The sequence below is a fragment of the Malaclemys terrapin genome, chromosome 2, assembly GCF_027887155.1.
Source record: "Malaclemys terrapin pileata isolate rMalTer1 chromosome 2, rMalTer1.hap1, whole genome shotgun sequence".
Classification (NCBI taxonomy): domain Eukaryota; kingdom Metazoa; phylum Chordata; order Testudines; family Emydidae; genus Malaclemys; species Malaclemys terrapin.
Window position 1 is genome coordinate 61974298 of NC_071506.1, and position 19869 is coordinate 61994166.

At 43.1% G+C, this 19869-nt stretch overlaps 2 protein-coding genes across 2 annotated transcripts in view; one reads left to right on the forward strand and one right to left on the reverse strand.

Moving 5' to 3' along the window:
- LOC128831111 (cytochrome P450 7B1) overlaps positions 1 to 8630 on the forward strand; it is a 193316-nt gene extending 184686 nt beyond the window's left edge. The window contains exon 6 of the mRNA XM_054017236.1: positions 1829 to 8630. Coding sequence (XP_053873211.1) covers positions 1829 to 2119 — 291 coding nt within the window. The 3' untranslated portion in view covers positions 2120 to 8630. The remainder of the gene's footprint in view (positions 1 to 1828) is intronic.
- A 7704-nt stretch (positions 8631 to 16334) lies between these two features.
- Positions 16335 to 19654, reverse strand: BHLHE22 (basic helix-loop-helix family member e22). The gene has a single exon (XM_054017237.1). It carries the CDS (start codon positions 18908 to 18910, stop codon positions 18017 to 18019), a length of 894 nt encoding a protein of 297 aa, XP_053873212.1. The 5' UTR covers positions 18911 to 19654; the 3' UTR covers positions 16335 to 18016.
- Between the last annotated feature and the right edge of the window lie 215 nt (positions 19655 to 19869).

Below are 19869 nucleotides of genomic sequence, written 5' to 3' on the forward strand. Positions count from 1 at the left end.
TTTCACAGTATCGCTTTAGTTTATATACTTGATCATTTTGATGGTGAATGAGTTATCAGTACATTGCAGAGTACATTGATTTCAACACAGAGACCCTCTCAAAAAGGGGAAAAATAACTTCTGTTGTGTTCTTGAATTTGTAGTGTGCACATCTATTGAATATGAGATGCAAACTGAATTTTATTAAAGAACAGTCTTGGGTTTGTCATATATTTGGGGAATATAATGGGTGGGAAAAGTTTTCTGGGAAAACAGGTAGCTCTGTGGATTAGTTCAGTATTAAAAACTCACCTCTTCAGACTTTTATATTAAATTCAGGCCACTGATGAAATTAACACCTTATGGTTAGGCATCATATTACATAAGTGTAACTGTGTGTTGGTGACCTGTTTCCCCACTCCTCAAAGCCTAAGTAAATGCTAGTCAGATCTTCTCATGGACCAGCCCAATACACCTCCACTGCTTGCTTCTCAAGATAGTCTACTGACAGCCAGGAGGCCCTGCTGATCACAGTTTAAAAACCTCTAATCTGATAGATAGAACAGGGGTTCTGGTAGTCAGAAGACTAGGCCTCTCTACCACTGTTTTTTACTGATGTTCAAGAGCATTATGGAAACAGTCATTTTATTTTTCCGTAGGACATATAGAACAGGCAATCAGAAAATGTACAGTATTATTATGTTTGTATTTTTATTGAAAATTGATATATTGCAGTGTCTTTTGTCTTTCTGGCAAAGAGCTAATCAATCCACTTTTTCCTCCATGGTATGGCTTGACCAGGAACCTGCCTGGTAAACTTTCTATGATTTTTTTACTATCAGCTGAGATGGTTTCTGAATTGCTTGTTCAAGTCTAACTTTCAAAAGCTTGCACTATAGCAGATGTATGCTAACTGACCAAGTGCTAATGAGTGAACATAAGCAGCAAGTGTTTTGTTATTTTCATTCAAAGCATACATGACTATTTTTAAGTGGTTTAATTCACCATGGACTGAGCTAGGATTGCCACATCTCCTTCATTCACAAACTCAAGTTAGCCCTTAACGATGACCCTGATATTAAAGGTCTTCAGAAAGGTGTTAAATTTATGGGACCTAAGATACTAGCTAAACTTATTGGAGTAAATTCTAGAGTACTTACTCTAGAAAAACGCTTCCTACTACGGTCACTTATTAACATGTGGCCTGCTTTGCACACATCTTCCATAGCAAGCCATTGAAAGTCAGGTGTGAACAAATGAGACAGATGGAAACTATCTTCGACTGACAAGAAAACAGATAGTAAGTTATCAGGGCTAGTTCCTGAACTAGCTACACCGTGAGAGGGAATGTGGGGGTTGCAGTAGATCAATTTTCTCCTAGTAATTTATCTAGCCTCCTGGGTGAATAGGATGCTTCACAAACAAAAACTGTCCTCTTCCTGAGGATCATTGTCCCTGCCTCAAAATGCCCATAATTAGAACAGAAGAAGGCTTTTCCTGCACTGGCATGGACATAAATAGTCCCCTCTTTCTTCCAGTCACCTGGTGGGAATGGGTCCCCATGCTGACCTGCTATGAAGCTGCCATAGCAATTAACACCCTCTCTAGCCCTTAAAGGGGCATCACACCTTTTCCAACAACCCAGACAACAGCCCCTGCCACTTAATGTGCAGTGAGGTAATTTGAGGGTACATAAAACTCATTTTAAGTGAACAGACTAAAAAGAGGAAGCTGTCAGTTCCTTGGCTTAGCTCTTAACTTACTTCAGGGTTTTAGAAGCACCCTCTTGCAAATGAAACTGCTCATGTAACTGCTCCATTAATTTTCACCCTCTCTCTTTTATTTTCAGGTGTATAAGTTTGATCGTTATATAGAGAATGGCAAGAAGAAAACCACCTTCTACAAGGGGGGAAGAAAGCTGAAATACTTTCTTATGCCTTTTGGCTCTGGAATCAGCATGTGTCCTGGCAGGTTCTTTGCAATGAATGAAATGAAGCTGTTTCTGATTTTATTCTTGGCTCACTTTGACATAGAACTAGTGGAAAATAAGCCCATAGGGCTCAACAACAGTCGTATGGGCCTTGGTATCCTCTTGCCAGACTCTGATATTGCCTTTCGTTACAAGATAAGGTCTTTTTAGAAAAGTAAACTGCCTATTGCAGACTTCCCACTAATCTCACTTTTTTGCTGTTTCCTGGCTGCATATTTTCTTTTTAGACATGTTTGCTTTTTCCTGTTCTGCTTTCATCTCTCTCCTACTTCTGTATGTTTAAGTGAAGAGAGAGTAATGCTAAATGTCTTAGGGCTGGAGGATCACCTCCACAGACACGAAAGCAGGAGTGACTGGAAATTAATAAGGGGGCATGGAAGAAAGCAGCAACTCTGAGACATTCACCCTGCACACAGGGCTGGCTCCAGGGTTTTGGCCGCTCCAAGCAGCCAAATAAACAAACAAACAAAAAAGCCGCGATCGTGATCTGCGGCGGCAATTCGGCGGGAGGTCCTTCGCTCCGAGTGGGAGTGAGGGACCGTCCGCCGAATTGCCGCCGAACAGCTGGACGTGCCGCCCCTCTCCGGAGTGGCTGCCCCAAGCACCTGCTTGGTAAGCTTGTGCCTGGAGCCGGCTCTGCCTGCACAATACCCTGAGCCAATAGAAGTCATTAGCTGCCGTTCCACACTACACCCTCTCTGCTGAGGGGGAAGTATCGCAATCAGGGTAGCCAGTGGCCGCATGCCTTTGTAACCCACATGAACCCAATGTGGGCCTCTGTCCCCCTCTAGTGGCTGGACCACATGAGAGATTTTTGTCCCCTCTGCTGCCCTGGTGCTAATATATCTGGTCCTTTAACTCAGCTCGTAGAGGCTCAGCCGTTGAGATGTAAAGGTCTTGGGTGCAATCCCACAGACAGTTGACCCATCTGGAGGTGCCATTACACCTGCTCAAGAAAACATGCTGCCCAAGGATAAAGGGGACCTGGAGAGCAGGTGGCAGAGAAAGGGGACTTTTTTTATTCCCACCATCCCCAAGCCCCTTTCCCCTCAGCACAGCAGTCACTAAAACTGCGCAAAATCTGTCTTGCTGGTTTCCTGGGCCCACTTTCCTCTCTGATGGATTTTACTCTGGGAGGGTCCAGTGTGACCTTTGATGACCCCCAAAATTTATGATGCACAGTGAGTGTTCCATTGGCCCCTCTTTCATCCAGGCATCCCTGCACTAAAGAAAAGCCTTGGAGAAAAATACTAGTGTTTTTGTTTAGAAGACCAACCCCAATGAAGTGCTGGATGGGGCTCCTGGGAGCCCTTTCTTAAATTATACTGCCAAATGGAAAGGAGAGTGAATTGCTATCAATGGAGCTAACTTTTAAATTCCCATGGAGAGTATCTCCTCAGATCCCTCTCATCCCTCCCCTCCACCCCGCAAAAAACAGAAAGTAACCTCCACCCCATTTCAAATTACACAGCATGAACACTGTTCTTCACAATCAATATATTCTGTGTATTTTTCAGGAACAAAAATATAAACAATTCCATCAAATGCATTTACTGGTAAATTGTTCACCTAGTGGTGCTGCCCCTGTCTTGGTTATGGCTATTTTCATGTAAATAGAAAAACAAATGAATAGGTCCTTCTGCCATCCGCTCCCTAAGAAATCCAACCTCTGGTACCTGGGGTTTATCACAGGCTAAGGGGGTTATGACTTGTAGGAGTGTCTTGTTATCATCCTGGCATCATTTCACTGGCTTAGGAGTACTTTTTAAATTCAACAGTTTGTTACTTATGCAATATGAATCAGTAACCTGAATCTACTACTGTTATAGGGCCTGATTCAAACCCCTATTAAAATCAGTGGGAAGCTTTTGTTGACTTTAATAGGGTTTGAATCAGGCCCATACTGTCTACTGATTTATCTGAGCCACAGCACTACATTAGTTCATATTTAATGTGAGCCTGTTTAAAATGACACCATCATCTTAAAAATGAGACTTCGGCCTACTAGCATTACCAGTAATGTTTTGGAGTATTACACTTGAAAGAGATTAGAGAAGAAAACAGAATTGTTTGGCTTGTTTACTTTGTGCATTTGACATCACTTTGTATTTGCCAGTTTCTCCTGTTGTCTTTCTCACACACACACACACACACACACACACACACACACACACACACACACACACACACACACACACACACACACACACACACACACACACACACACACACACAAAAGAAGAAACTTTTCAAACTCTAGAAAAATATGATTGCAAAACCACAAAAATTGGCAGGAGGATTCAAGGACAAAAGTTTCATACTAAAACTACTTTTAACTTGTTTTTAAAAAGATGACTAATTTTCAAGTTGATGGTGTCATTTAATCTGTGTTTAGAACTAGAATACTATACCTACAAATTGTGAAGTAGTCTGTATCACTGACTCCTGTTTAAGATAACTTCCCACAACTCTTTAACTCCACATTCCTGATGGTTCTAAAGTGCTAGGAATTTGAGTGAAACTCTGTGTGATTAAGACAATTTTTTAGAAATCTAAAAGCAGGATTTATTTACAGAGAGGTGGCTTCTAATGAATGCCATTTTTCCCTAGTCTTTTACATATTTAAAAGCTGTGGCCTACATAATTTTGTGGTACTTAAAGAATATTGCTGTTGTACAAGAAGCTAACAACTTCAGCCTCATGCATATCCTACAGATTCTGGAAATTCTCCCCACATCAATTATACACAGTTTCTTACTGATGCTACGAGCCTGCTCTTTGCCATTCGCCTTATGTGGTAACCTCATACAACTATATAAATGAGCTGTGGACTGATGTTAGGGAGAGCTGAGCTAGTTGTAAGTGGGACCCGAGGGTTCTGCTTCATAAATAAGCTCCTCATTCCTGAGTACTCATGCAGATCGTAGGCCCCTCATTCCCTTTTTTTCTCTCCCCAGCTGGAGACAGGGCCAGAAAGCCAGAAGTCACTTCATGTGAGCAGTACCTGCCCTGAAGAAGTGCTCCAGCATACAATTATCATTTATAGAAGTTAGACTGGAAAGAGGTTGGAGAGCCATGTCAGCACATAAATTGCTAGTTTGGGGAACCAACCTCTGCTCGGTCCCACACCAGATTTGCATTGGTCTCTGTAGTTGCAAAGCTAATTTACGGTTTTAGCTACATGGATGGGAGCAGAGACAAAATTTGTCCCATAACCATTTATAGACACACGCCTGAGTAGTAATTAGTGACTCATGCAGAGTCAAAGAACACAAAGGAAATTGTGGAAAGTTATCTCAGTGTTCTTTGAACAAGTAATTTAGAACTAAATTCCCAAGCGTTCATTCATTTTTAGTGCCTCCTTTTTTAAGTGCCCTAAATTGACAGCACCCAGGGCTTAGTGTTCGGAGATGCTGAGCACCCACAACTTCACTTGACCTCCATGGAAGCTGCAGATGCTCTGAAAAATCTGAAAAGTAGGCCAAAGGTGTCTCCATCCAATTGAGCACCAAAGCTAGTGGACATTTTTTTTAAAAGTAAGCCTTAATTTCTCTGTGCCTCGGTCTTCCTCATCTTTAAAATGGGGAAAATCTTTCCCCTCTTTTAAAGCACTTAAAGACCTATGGATGAAAAGCATTATGTAAATATTAAGGATTAGTATTATATGTTGTTTATGCCTGAGGCCATTTAATTATTCATGTAAACTATATACTCCAAATCAGCATCACTAGAAAGACTTTCAAAGATTGGCACATCTAAGCTCCCAGGCCTCTGGGAAGAAAATTGTTTTTGTGAGATATATTGAATGAACATTTTCTCTTCATATATAATATCAATACTACCTATGGTATTGGAGTATACTTATGTTAAATGGGCTTTGCAGTTGATTAAATGCCTTAACTTTGCTTCAACATTTAATCAACTGCAAAAGCTGTTTATTGCTTGTATACTCCAGCTCAATAGAATAAAATTTGTTTTTATATACAGCCTTTCATATTCAGGTTAGTTACTAGTGTAGTGACTCTGTAGGCAAACATCGCAGCTATTATATATTCAGCCATCGCTCACGATCCTCTTGGACGTTAGAACCTGTTTTATTGAGAGAGAGAAAATGTTGACATCATTACAATGTTGACTATAGACATTATTGCTTAAATGTAAGCTGTAAAATGTCTCATGCCACAATTCTGATCAATCTTTCGTTGGCATTCCATTTTGAAACAAATGTGAAGCAACTGTGAAAATAAAAGTAGGTATTTGTTTTAACCATCAGACCTTCTTTGACTCATACTGTGCTTTTAGGATTTTGAATTAGAGTATAACTTGCTGTAGAATAATTTAGTAGGACATACTGGGACAGTGCCAAAAGTGAATGAAAAACATTACTAGTTTCAGATTAATCACTGATCAGTCAGTATAAATATCTATTCAGAAATAAAACAAGTATGTGCAAACAAGCAAATAAAAATCTATATCCCCAGCTGTATCTTAAAGCATCAGGTCACAAGTAAGAAGTTGAGGCACAGTCCTGCAAGGTGCTGAGCACGCTCTACATATTTACTCACTTTAATAGGAGTATAGGGTGCTCTGCATCTAACAGGACTGAATACTTGATTTGAGGTAAAATTGGCCTTACCTTTTGTTAAATAACCAAACCTAAACCAGGCAGCGAGAGTCCCTGCTGAACAGACTCCGATCTACCCAGGCTGTATTGAGAATCTAGATGATGTCTTGGCTAGACGCCCAACACTGGCTGTCCAGTGCTGGCATCCCCTGGTAAGATCCCATCCTCGGACTTTCTACCCATGCCTAGCAATGGCGCAACCTAGTATTGTGGCCTTCTCATAAGAGTGCCTCGCATACTTCAATCCATTGCAAAGAGCAAACCTCATCTTGCATATGTTAGTAGGGTCAAGCCCTGCTAAGAAGTATGTGTGAGAGTTGAGGAGATGGGGCTTTCATCCAGCTGTTTCTATGGATCATGCTTTATTAGGAAGACTGACTGGACATAACCCCCAGCAAACTGGGTCATATTGACCATGGCCAGTCCAATTAGATTTCTTTGTAACTGACACCCACTGGATCAGTCAGAGTCTGAGGTCAGTAAGCCTACCCAGAACAGATCATTTGGGTTCAGAGTGGGTGAGTGAAAGTTTAGGACTCACATTCCCCCCATGAACCATGTCAGTCCACAGTCTGTGGGCCTGAAGTGGACACACCCACATGATTAACTCTGACACATTCTAGGTGGCTTTAGCCAGTCATGAAGCCACCCAGGAATGCTAGAGTTCCGTGATTGTTGCATGAGACAGGGAGCAGTGCAAGGCTGTAATCTCATCTAGGGTGACCAAACAGCAAATGTGAAAAATCGGGACGGGGGTAGGGGGTAATAGGAGCCTATATAAGAAAAAGACCCAAAAATCAGGACTGTCCCTATAAAATCGGGACATCTGGTCACCCTAATCCCATCAAATGTTTCTGGTGTGAACCTAAACCAAAAAACCAGGCCTTGAGTAGTGTTCAGTGTCACTAGATCCCTAAAATGGATATCTGGTCATATATGTACAGACTATTTCATTGCGTACAATGTGGAATTGCCATGAATCCTTCTTTTAAAAAGTCATGTTTTTTGCTCTCTTTTGAACCCTATTCATTACCTCCCTGAAAGGCCTTGCAATGTCATGACCATCCCTCCCACCTACCTAGTAGGGTTAGATAGGACTCCTCCTTACGTATGTCAGGCCGGGAGGTATTCAGGTGCCACTCAAGCCACTGGAATCTCAATTTTGCTCCCCTTTGTGGTAGAAAGGTGCACTGCCCAATCCTTTTAAAAAGTGAAACTGCTGATCAACAACAGCTTCTTGCAGGAACACACTGCCCATGGTTGTGCCAGCTGCCAAAACTCACTGTCCCAGGCCCCAGTAGCTCATCTTTTTAAATATAAAATTAAAGTTCAGTTCCAGTGCAGCCACTTTTGGGAGCCACTGGAAGACTGTCGGACTTTTAAAGTTAATATTTTTTTAACAAGTGAACTCCTCATGAACCAATGTGAACACTAAAATGTGAGCCTTATTGTTATGTATAGGTAATACTTAACCTTGTAAGCAATTGAACAGTCCTGATTGAAAGGATTGGGGTGCTTCCATGTATGATTATATGAATAGTTGTGTAATTGTTTGTAAATTAGATTTGGCTACATTGCCATGTCTCTAGCAATGTGCTTTAATGTACTAAATACCACATAATAAATGGCTTTAGTGTACTAAAAACTACATAAGAAATGTGCTTTAGTTTACTTCGTTAAGCCATATTGTATTACACTACTCTCAGAATTGTTATTTTTTTATTAGTAATCACTGATCTTTGTACTTCATTTGTAGGAGTAGAAATTATAGTTTATTTCATTATTACTGAATATTTGGATGCTGAAAAGATTGTCAATTGTTCTTAATTCCGTAAACTGACATGTTGTAAATAGATGAACAAAGTTAGGTTCTCCTTTAATAGTTAATATCCATCAGTAAGGGTCTTAAACTGAATAAGGTACATCTGTGAATTTCTGAGCAAAGAAAAGTGAAACTTCATGTACTTTACTAATCTGACCCTTTATGTGAATTTTGTATTTCAAAAGATACAATAAAATTGAATGTATCTATTTGCATATTGAATGACTTTCCTTGTCCATCCGTCCCCCACACCTGAACGTACATTCTTTATGCAGGATCTCAGCTATTGCTTTCATTTTAAAAAAATACTGACTTATGTAGAGTATGGCATTCTGTTACTTGACCATTGTAGGAATGTGTTGCTCCCTAATCACAAGCCTTGAAGAACGGCAAACTGTTCCCTTGGCAATGAGGCAGGAGTGACCTTGTTCTAGCGCCTATGTTTGGGAAACTTATTTGGCTGATTTGATTGTACCCTCGCAGCTGGTGTTCACGCGCTCAAGAGATGGGTTCGTTATCTTATGTGCACGTATACTGCCTGGCTTTTCTATGCGCAGGAATGTAACCACTAAGAAGTGTTGTAAACAAAGTAAGGAGAGAAATAAAAACCCCAGGAAAAGTTTTCCTGGGGGGCTTTTTGCGAGAGGCTTGTAAAGCTCTCTGGCTACCAACAAACCTGGCGTTCTGTTTCCTGCGTCGTCACCACAGACCATGAAAAATATTTTTAAAGAGAAAAAAGGTGAGTCAGTGTTAGATTATGATAACCTTTGTGCATTTGTTAAAATACTTAGTCCATTTAATCTTGCCCATCTTAAACCAGTCCTGAAGAGACAGTAAAGGAAGGAAATATTTCTGTAATGTTTATGGCAAACTTGAAAGGTCGTGTGAGTGGGTGCAACTCCACCATTAAACTCGTTTCCAAATGTGGCCCTCAGTCTTTGACTTCTATATACCTCTGAGTACAGCAAAATGCATGACAAACTAAGGAAAAAAATGTAAAATGTTCCAACCTTAATAGGTCATTAATAAAAAATTTAAAAAATTAAATGTGGCTGTTGCTGTACACCAGTGGTTCTCAAACTTTTGTATTGGTGACCCCTTTCACATAGCAAGTCTCTGAGTGTGACCTCCCCTAATAAATTAAAAACACTTTTTTATATATTTAACACCATTATAAATGCTGGAGGCAAACAGGGTTTGGGGTGGAGGCTGACAGTTCGCAATCCCCCATGTAATAACCTCACGACCCCTCGAGAGTTCCCACCCCCCAGTTTGAGAACCCCTGCTGTACATCTTGCAACATATGTCCTTGTACCAGGAAACTTAGCTTTTCTAAGAATCACTTGTCGTTGCTGGAATTCTTCAATTAGCTCTCTAATATGCAAGTCAAACATTGATGAGGACATTGTCTTTTGATTCTTAATGCATACATATTTTTAACAGTTTGGCGTGCCAGTGTGATTTTTTTGGAGATGTATTTAGCAGAAAGCAGACTTGCATAGCTTTGCTGTATTTCAGAAATAAGTTTGCATAACATAATGTTTTCAAAACATTTACCTCGCTTTGTAAAGAAAAAAGGGCATAGTGGTTGGGACTTTATTAAATTAACATTTTTGAGTGAAGTATCCTTGCTGTTCTAGAAACTAGCTGTGTGAGTGAAAAATTAGTTGCTGATTGTCCTGTATTTTATCTACTATTGGTCTTGACACTAAATGCTTTCTTAAAGTTATTTAAATTGTGTGCAATACTTTAAAATTACTTGGCACACCACTTTTACACAATATATGCTCAATTCAGATAAATAACATTTTTAACTGTGACAACAGAGAAACTTAAGGTTAAGAAGAAATAGAATGTAACTGGAGTATTTTTCTGCCAGTTATTTTAGTCTGCTAAATTTATATTTATAAGGACTATAGAGTGACAACTCAAGAAAATAGTAGAATTACAACAATTTTAGGTAAAGGTATCACTTCTAGAAAAGTTGGATTCTTTAAAGAAATGTATATATTCACGTATAAAATGCAATGAACAAGTAGCAAGAAACTTTCATTGCATCTATAGGAGCATTCACCATACAATTGCATATTTTTCATTTGCAAGGACTGAATTAAAATTAAATGTTGGATGCAATGTGATCTTTATCAGTTAATCATAAAACAGTTCTATGTAATTGCTTTTGCTATGCAGTGTGTTTCAATGTAATCTCAACTATCTAAGTGATTATTTATAATAGTAGAAATACACTTGCCTTCAAACATTACTTTACAACAAAATAAAAAGTTTGAACAAATTTGTTTCATCTGTACTGATAAACTATTCCTCTGAAAGTTTAATAGAAGTTTTAATAATGATTTGCTGTAATTTTTATTAAAGTTGACCTAAATTGTTCACAATACATGTTATTTTCTTACCAAAACAGTAATGACTGAGAGTACAGCAGAGTTGAGAAAGTACAAGTTAACAGATCCAGTAAGTATATACACCTTAAGACATAGCAATGATTTATTTTTGATCAGTTCATCCCACCTACTGCATCTCTCCTCAAATAGTTTAGTTGTTAACCTCAGTGTCAGGAAGTCTTTCCATTTCTATTTTCTTGTTTTGTGGGCCATTTAATTCACTATTCAGTATGTAAATATTTTTCAGTGGTCATCTAAAAATGAAATATTTACAGCAGTGTAACTAGAGTTTCAGAAAAGGAAGAAATTTGTAACTATAACTTACTTAAGAGTCAGGATATTAAAGACTTGTACATGAAAAGTGGATGGACATTGATTGAGCAATAGCTTAGAAGATCACCCTATGAAGAGGAATTCTATTTGTGAAATGCAGAAACACTAATTGCCTCCTGATGTCGCTTGGTTTTGCGAGAGAACACCTTTTTACTTTTAATGCAGCAAGATATTTTAAAAAGTCACTCTAAGAACATGGCTATATGTCCAAGAACACCACTAATTTTAATTGATGTTTTTAAATGATAGAATTTAGTATTAAACTTTGTGTTAACTGATTAAATTTTAATGCTGCAAGAGGGATAGTACTTTGCACTTATTTCCACTTGTGGGTTATGACTTAATACTTCCTCGAATTAAAATATTACACACCCCCAATTACTTTTTAGTCATCTGACCTCAGAATGAGAGAGAGAGACCAGACAGTCCTAAAAACACCACCTTCTTCAGTAACTGTTTGAGTGGGATAAAAGAAATGGGGTTTCCTAATTAGCCAGTCTGTTGGCATGTCTGAATTCCTGGACCTAAATATGTATCTTGATATAAAAGAGAAGAGCAGTTAGCCATAAATAGAGATACTTGGAAATTAGAAAACGTTCAAAAATGATAAAGATTTGTAAAAATCCATGGTGAACTTTCTTCTGAAACTTCTTAGAAGAAATAATAACTGTTTTGGGTAACCACTGATACCTTTCTAAGGTGTGATGAGGTTAATTTAATTCTAATTCTAGCAGTTTGAGTGTCATTAATGTTTGTTTTGCCCCTAGTAGAAATGTATTTTTCTTTTCTATTTTAATCTGTGACAATTATATAAGGAAATGGTGGTTTATCTACAATGCATCATTTTGCTATAGCTTTCAAATCAGTCACAGATCACAGTTCTTATATGTGCAGATATGAATTTAAAAATACAGCAGTCAAATGCTTGAAACAGATCATACATTTATTTCATGTTGTATTACCCGTCTCTGAATCAGGCTGAGAGGACAAGGGCGAGTACGGGCTTTGGGAAACGTTTAAAGTCTGCATGACGATAGCCCGTGTAAATTAAAGTAAACCCGTTAGAAAGCAAAAAGAAGAACAGGAGTACTTGTGGCACCTTAGAGACTAACAAGGCTGTTACTCTGAAACTTGCCGTTAGAAAGCATTTCTATTAGCATGTTGAAATGGAGCTGATCTTTAGCCATTATTCTGTAGAGCCACGGGGCTGGGCTGTAGCTCACAAGCTTTTGCTCACTTAGCAAATGTGCTGCAGTGTTTCTTCAGCAACAGCACTGACTAATATACTTAGTTTCCGAGTTACCCCTCAGTGTAAAGGAAAAGCCAAATTAAGAAAGCGCTTCCTGCATCCTGTGTACTTCAGCTTGTCTACCGCGTGAAGCGATGGTACCTGATCTGCTTAACCCTTGCTACGCCTGAATGAACGATTATCAGTATTTTCTATGGGAAGGGAGCGCCCATTATTAAACTCTGGTGAATGTTGTTCGACTCGAGCCCACGAGGGTCTCTCGGAAGGAGCGCTGAAGGATCGGGACAGGTGAAGATTCAGGGAAAGGAAATAAATATTCTCCTTTGAGCTTCTGCCCCTGTGTTGCCTGGCACTGCTGGAGCGTTAAGGGAAGAAAGAAGTACCGCGAAATAATTTTCCCTTCTGTCCACACTAACAAGCCAAATTCCAGGGAGTGCAGGAGCTGGAAATCCGCCTGCCCCAAGAGAGCGAGAGCACTAAGGGGGAAATCCCAGTGGGGCATTTCCAGCTACCTGATTGGAGAGAAGGAGGAGCTGTAATGAGCCTCGGGGAACTCAAATCCCAGGACAATTAGCTGCACTGCACAAGGAAAGCGGACTGCAATCGGTGGCAGTCTCGGTATGGACAGTGCATCTAAAGAATCCGTGCTGCACATTGAACGGCGAAGCAGCTTCGCTTCTCCATGACAATCTGTTAAATTAATGTTTATATAAAACGGGCGATCTTGTTTTAAAAAGGGGAACCAAAGTCAGACAATCCAGCCCCTGTCAATTAACCCGATACTGCAACTGAGCCGTGAGCCGACTGACTTCCTTTAAAGTTACGTACCTGTCAGGCAGTGACTCGCTCTGCCATCTGATTAAAAGCCCAGTTTAAATCGCCCCTGAGGGTATTAGCAATGGGCGAAATCACAGTTAGAAAGGATCCTGGCGATAGCATACGCACTAGTGGCTCATTTATTTTACCAACAACCCGCTTTAAAAAAAGTGTTAATTGCTGCACTTTCCTAGCACGTGGATAATTTACTTTGACGGCAGCATTTTAATTAAAAGCCAACTTATTTATGTTTCTGATGTTTATGTTGCGCAATTTAATTACGTTTAGAGGCAGCACCGCATTCCCCTCCCCCCCCCAATCCTAAATCACATTTTCATTAAAGGTTTGAATAAGAAAACTCACTTGACCACTATTCATTATCTCTTCCCCTCCATGCACACAAGTTCACTTACCCATTCATTTAGTCACTTACTCATTCCAGCAGATCCGCTGCAACTGCTGCCAGCCGGGCTGTGCTCACTCATAATTATTTGTCAAAGTCTAGAAAGTGTATGATCCCTTTTTCTAGCGGTAATTAGTTACCATAGCATCTAATACGTAAATGTGCCCAGAGCACACCATTAACAGTTAAACGAAGGATTCAATTTAACACATGATTATATCTTTCATAAGTCATTACATTAGGAAAGTCAATGTCACTCATGCTGGGACAGTCGCAGGATGAGAACTGGGGAAAGGGCGGGGGGAGTCTGGCTTGGCAACCGAAGCTTAGGGGTGGTTTTGGAGAAGGCTGGTTGAATGGGCTTGTTTTGGCGGGGTGTCGGACACAAGCTCTTCCAGGGGCTGGTCAGTTCTGATCCTATTGGGATCCAGCAGGAAAGAATGGGGGAAATCCCCCAGGCGCGCGCACACCGCTGGTCTGACGGAGACAATGTGTAAGACCGGTTCCGTGTCAGGTCCCAGCGACGCTGCTGATTACAGGGGAATAGGCAAGAGGTGTTAAAAGCGGCACCGCCTCGGAAACTGTCACAGGCTCGACAAAAATCAAGTCAGATCAGTCACCCCCTGACAGGAGGCGCTGGCCGCGACTGAAACGCGTTTTCTGAGCCATCTCGGCTGATCCTCTCTGCTAACTCAGACTGGCGCAAACCAAGCTGATAAAAGCAGCTGGGGGTGGGGGGTCTTGGAGGATTGCGCTGCAAAAAATACAGCGTTTATTGAAACCAGTAGGACGGCACCTGAGTACACACAGTTAGGGAACGGTAGCGACATTGGCGGCTCAGAACTAGCTTTGATCTCAACTGCCAGCTCGGTCGTTTAAATGTCAAATTTCAGACAACTTAAGCTTCCCGAGTGAATGCCTGGGGAGAACCGCTCCTAGGGGAGTGGGGCTGTTGCAGCAAGTCGCTGCTCTCTAGCAAACTTTTGGTCACTCATCAGCACGTTAAGGCACTTCCAAGGAATGTCCCAGATCACAGGAACTAGCTCAGAGTCAGTTAGATCTGTAGCGAGCTCCGATCAGGGCAGGTTGTTAGTGCGGAGCAGCTGTTTTCCAGCCTAGGACGTGTTTGAATTAAAGTAGAGGAACAAGCTAGACTTATTTAAAAAGTTTGGCCCCACCCTTTGATTCCCCCTCCCAGCCTTCACTTTGCCTTCCATAGCAAAGATTATCACAGCATTTCCACACGGAATTATTAAAACTGCTGGGAATCTTCCTTTCCCACTCGGTAATTTGTTACGCGGTACGAGTTCCAGCGAGAATTGAGAAGCCAGCCGCACCTACGAGGGGAATATTTCAAGGAAGGCGCCTTTGTCATGAGAAATATGAAGCAGTAACTCTTGCAGCAAATGTGGCCTAAGATGTTAATATGCGCGCACACACACAAAAGAGTCAGACGGGTAGCTGTGGTTAATTCCTAATCAGAATGATGGACAGCAGAGACAGAACAATACAAACTAATGGCTGTGTTGCTGATCACTTTACCCCTTGATTAAAGACACCCAATTATGGCGCAGAACAGTGTCGTAATTATGTTCCTTAATCACATCCAGGAGGTTTAATTGCCTTAACGATGTGTTTCATTAAATGAATTTAGGTATTATAGTCGACAGTTTTCATACACAGTTGTTTTCAAATTAACATAATATTAGACATCGTCATGGAAATTGTTTTAATAATCATAATTAGACGCACCCAGGCTTTGTCTAGTAAATGCTGAGAGACGGCTCTGCTTGCGCCTGGGGGCTGAGCTGCCCACCCTGCCTGGGCTGCCTTCCCACAGCTTCGTGGCACTTTGCAGTTATGGTTCCTGAAAAGTTACAGGTTCTGATTAATCTCTTTGATGGGAAGTGGAGCGGAAAATATGTATCCCCTTCTACCACGCTGGATGCCAGTTAGGGCTATCATTAGACGTTGGCACTACCCAGGGCCAGTAAATGGAGCATACTGGATGCAGCGGGCACATACACATAACCCCGACCCCATCAAGGAAACCTGGCTGGTGGTGGGGCTGGGGTCCAAAGGGAAGAGCTCTAGTGCCGCCCTCTCGGAACCCCTCCGCCTGCCCAACGCGGGCAATAGTCACTTCAGCACTGGGGTTTCCGGACATTGATAATCGAGCCTGACTGCTCTTCGGGTGCGAAAAGCGAGCCGCTTTTGGACTGTGAGCTCAAGCTCCCAGGGAATTTAAGGAACTGCAAAGAGAACCAAAAAACGTCTAGCCAACTGTGTGTGTCTGTCTCTCTCTCCCCCTCCTCTTGTAAGCAATTGCAGACCGTTACTCTTGTTAACACCGCCATATGTGGGAACAGACCAAAACCCTAACAGCTTGCATCTTTTCAGCATTAGCTCCCTCCCAGACTGAGGTTTCATCTCCAGGTTGGAAGTGTGAAGAGAGCCTTCAATCGGCCTACAAACAAACTTGGGGGCTCTTCTCTCTCTTCCTCGGCCTCTCACTACTGCTTTCATTTCTCTTTCTTGCAACGAGTCAACCCCGTGTCAATTAAACAGGTGAATAACAACAATGGATCTGTGTCAAGAACTTGAATGCCACAGTCCCTGAGCCATGCTATTTTTGTATGTATGGCACCCACGCAAAGCGAGAGAGAAAGGGGATACTTCCCCCCCTTCCTGGTACAAAGAACAGCATAATAAAAAGTTTGTTGAAAATATTTTAATAAAGATTCTTTCCGACATAGATACACATACAAACGATCGTACATTGCTGTCATAATCTGATTGACCTATTTAATATATCACTCTTTACACATCCATGACCTGCCAACAGATCCATCACCGCTCCTATTTTGCCATCCAACCTGACAGTCCGAATTTGTATTATCTGCAAGTAGTGGGAAAGAGCAGGACTCCTTTTTGAAGGGGGGGAGGGAGAATATCTTGGATTTACAAATGGCAGAGACAGCCACCCAGCCATGCAAACTCAGACTGAAAGCTCACTTTGGGTAAATAGCCACTTTTTGCTCTTCTCCTTATTTTATTTTTCCTTAAATTAAAAAAAAAAAAATAGATGTCAGGCGTTCTGTAAATCAGCCCAAAGTATTTCAGTTTAAATAATTATCCGCAGTCAGATTAATTTATCTACATATAGAGCAATTAAATTATACCTTTGGACAAAAACAAACAAAAAAAAACAACAAAAAAACCCAGCGCCTGGGAACACAGGAACTTGGCAAGTGTTTCCCTTTCCCCCCCTCATAGGAGCTATTGCTTTGATGCCTTGTAAAAGTAAATAGCTATTACCCTTTATAATGCAAAGAATCCCCTTTTTAAAAAAAGTCAGTTAATTGAGAATTAAGAATACACCTTTCCTGTGATTTTTGGACTGAAGCAATTTATTAAAGCTCAATTTAAATACAGGGATGATGCAACTTAAAATCCAGACGACCTTTCATAAACCTAAGCAGCTCCGATACAGCAATAGTTCTGCGTATACGTTGTTGGCAAATAAACATTTTAAACACTTGGCACACAGTTTAAGTTAATCCATAAAACAGAATTTTAGAAGCATTAAAAAAAAACTGCACATAAGACCCGTGACCTTAACACATGATAAATATTGTTGGCGTGGAAGGGTCCTTGAAAGAAGAACAAATAAATATCATGTCTTGTTTATACATCATTGCAACGTGGAAAGAAACAAGGTGCACATAAATATTTGTTTTAAAAATGCAATACTTTCAGCCACACGGAGTAGGGTGTTAGTTTCTCTCTCTCTTTAAATCACTCTCGCCAAAACTTCGCGCATTTTCACAGGATCAAAGTTCAGAGACAATAAAAAATACAAGTCAGTCTTTCATAGCAATGGTTCAGTCTCTTGGTTTCGTTTAAATAAGAAGTCTACATTTCAAGTTTGTTTGGCGCCTGGCTCAGCATCAAAAGAATTGGTTGCAAGTGCCCCTTCTGATTTGTCTCAGTGACCATGCAGCTGGAGCCCCCGCCACCCGCACCCCAGCCAGCCACCCCCGGGCCTCAGCTCGCTGGGGCAGAGTTCTCGAGTCCCAGTAAGCGGGATTTAAATACATCAGTCGGGGAGGGGGGCTTCCTTTTTCCTCCCCCAGCTGCTATTTCTCAGCCTCTTTGTGTCCACACACACACACACACACTTGCGATTTTTTACTTCGCTGAGGTCTTGGTTGCGATCAAGTCACCACTTCCACGAGGAAAGCCCCCAAGCCCACCCGCAGCCCTTTCCAAAAAGGGAGGAAAAAAGCCCATAAGCCTAATAACCACGAGAAACGGAGGATTTAGCCTAAGTCCTTGCCCCGAGTCCCTCCCTGCCAGCTCCTTGCCCTGCCCGGGTTGAAGCGCCTGGCGGGGGCTTTAAGGCTTCTCCGTGCACTGTTTGCAGAGGCTGGAGGAGACGCTGTTGAAAATGGCACATTTCTCCGGGCAGGAGCTGGCAGGGGGCAGGCCGGCGCTGAAGGGGTAGCCGGCCGCCTGCTCGTAGGCACCGAGGGCTGGGTGCAAGGCGGCGGCCGCGGCCGCCGCTGCCGCCGCCGAGCTGGGCAGGGAGGCGGCCGAGATGGCCTGGCCCTGGTTGAGATAAGCCACCAGGCGCCGCATCTCCTCCAGAGCCTGCGCCTGCATGAGGATGTAGTTCTTGGCCAGCAGCAGCGTGGCGATCTTGGAGAGCTTCCGCACCGAGGGGCTGTGCGCGTAGGGGATCACCGCCCGCAGCTCGTCCAGCGCGTCGTTCAGGTCGTGCATCCGCCGCCGCTCGCGGGCGTTGATGTTGAGCCGCAGCGCCTTCTGCTCCTTCGACTTCTTGCTCCCGCCCAGGCCGTGGCTGTTGGAGCAGCCGCCCTCGGCCGCCTTCAGGCCCCCCCCGGCGCCCCCCGCCCCGGGCGAGGCGGCCCGCGGGTCTCCCCCGCGCAGCACCAGCTCGCAGCGCCCGTCGCTGTCGTCGTCGGGGCTCTGCTCGCCGCCGCTGCTCTCCGCCACCGAGCTGCGGCTGGTGCTCTCGCCGTACTTGCCGCACACCGAGCCGGCCGGCAGCGCGAGGGGGTCGCCGGCCCCCAGCGCCGCCCCGGGCTGCAGCAGCCCCTCCGCCTCGCCCGGCTCGAAGCAGCTGAGGGGCGAGGGCTGGCGCTCGCGCGGGTGGCTCAGGTCGAGCCCCGGGGGCGCGCGGAAGGCGGCCTCCATCCTCGTGGCCGAGGCGCTGAGACTCTTGTGGAACAAGTCCTCGTCCGCGGCTAGGCTCAGCGCCCGCTCCATGCTGCCCGCCGGGCTCCTCCGCCGGCACCTGCCCTGCTCCGGCTCCTCGCGCTCCTCCGCGTCGCCTTCTCTGCTGGCCGCGAGCTCTCACCAGGGGATGCGCTCGGGCATTGTGAGCTGCGAGCAGCCCCCTCGTCCGCCGTTTATCTTGCTTGGCTTCACCTTCAAGAGATTTCCGGCCCCAGCAGCCGCCGCAGACGGGGGAGTCTTTTACATCATTAGCTCGGCGAGTAGGTTATTATGAAGAAGACTCGCCTGTTGGGACAGAGCTCTCTACCCAATCAGGTTAACGTTTTAATTAATAGGATTAAAGCGGTAACAAACAAGCCCAGGCGCTAGCTGGCCCTGAGTCTGAAGAGTTTCATTTCCCAGGTCTGAAGACAGGCAGCAGCTAGAGCTTTATAAAAGGCGCCTGCTCCATTATTCTCCCTGCCATCTGTAGACACAGCTTCACGCATATGTTTGCAAGACGTTGTGTCCTGTTAGGAACCCAACAACTGCCTTTAGCTTGACATGTGTGGCGACTTTCACTCATCAATGAGCACACTAAAAGCCCTGCTTAGAGCTCAGGATGTTCTTCGCCTCCTTCAGCAAATTACAGAGCTGCACTGCGGAGGTGCCCACTTGAGCGCTTTCCTCCAAGTGCTGCGAGCAGACTTCTGCTAACTTAGCAAGAGAGTCACTCCACCCCCGTTTACATGAACTCAGCTCTCCCTGTGGAAAGGGATCGCGTGGAATAGCAAAAGCTAGGCTGCTCCTTGCTGACTCGCCATAAAAGTTCACCTTGGCTTCGGACAAGACAATCGTTTTTCTCCCTTTCAAAACAAATTGAGAACAAACTGCAAGGTGCTGCTTTTCTCTCCCCCCACCCCAACTTTACAGTTTTCCACTCGCAGATTTGCTACTTCATAGTAATTACCCCCCACATTTCAATGCAAATAAAAGCATCAGCTTTAAAA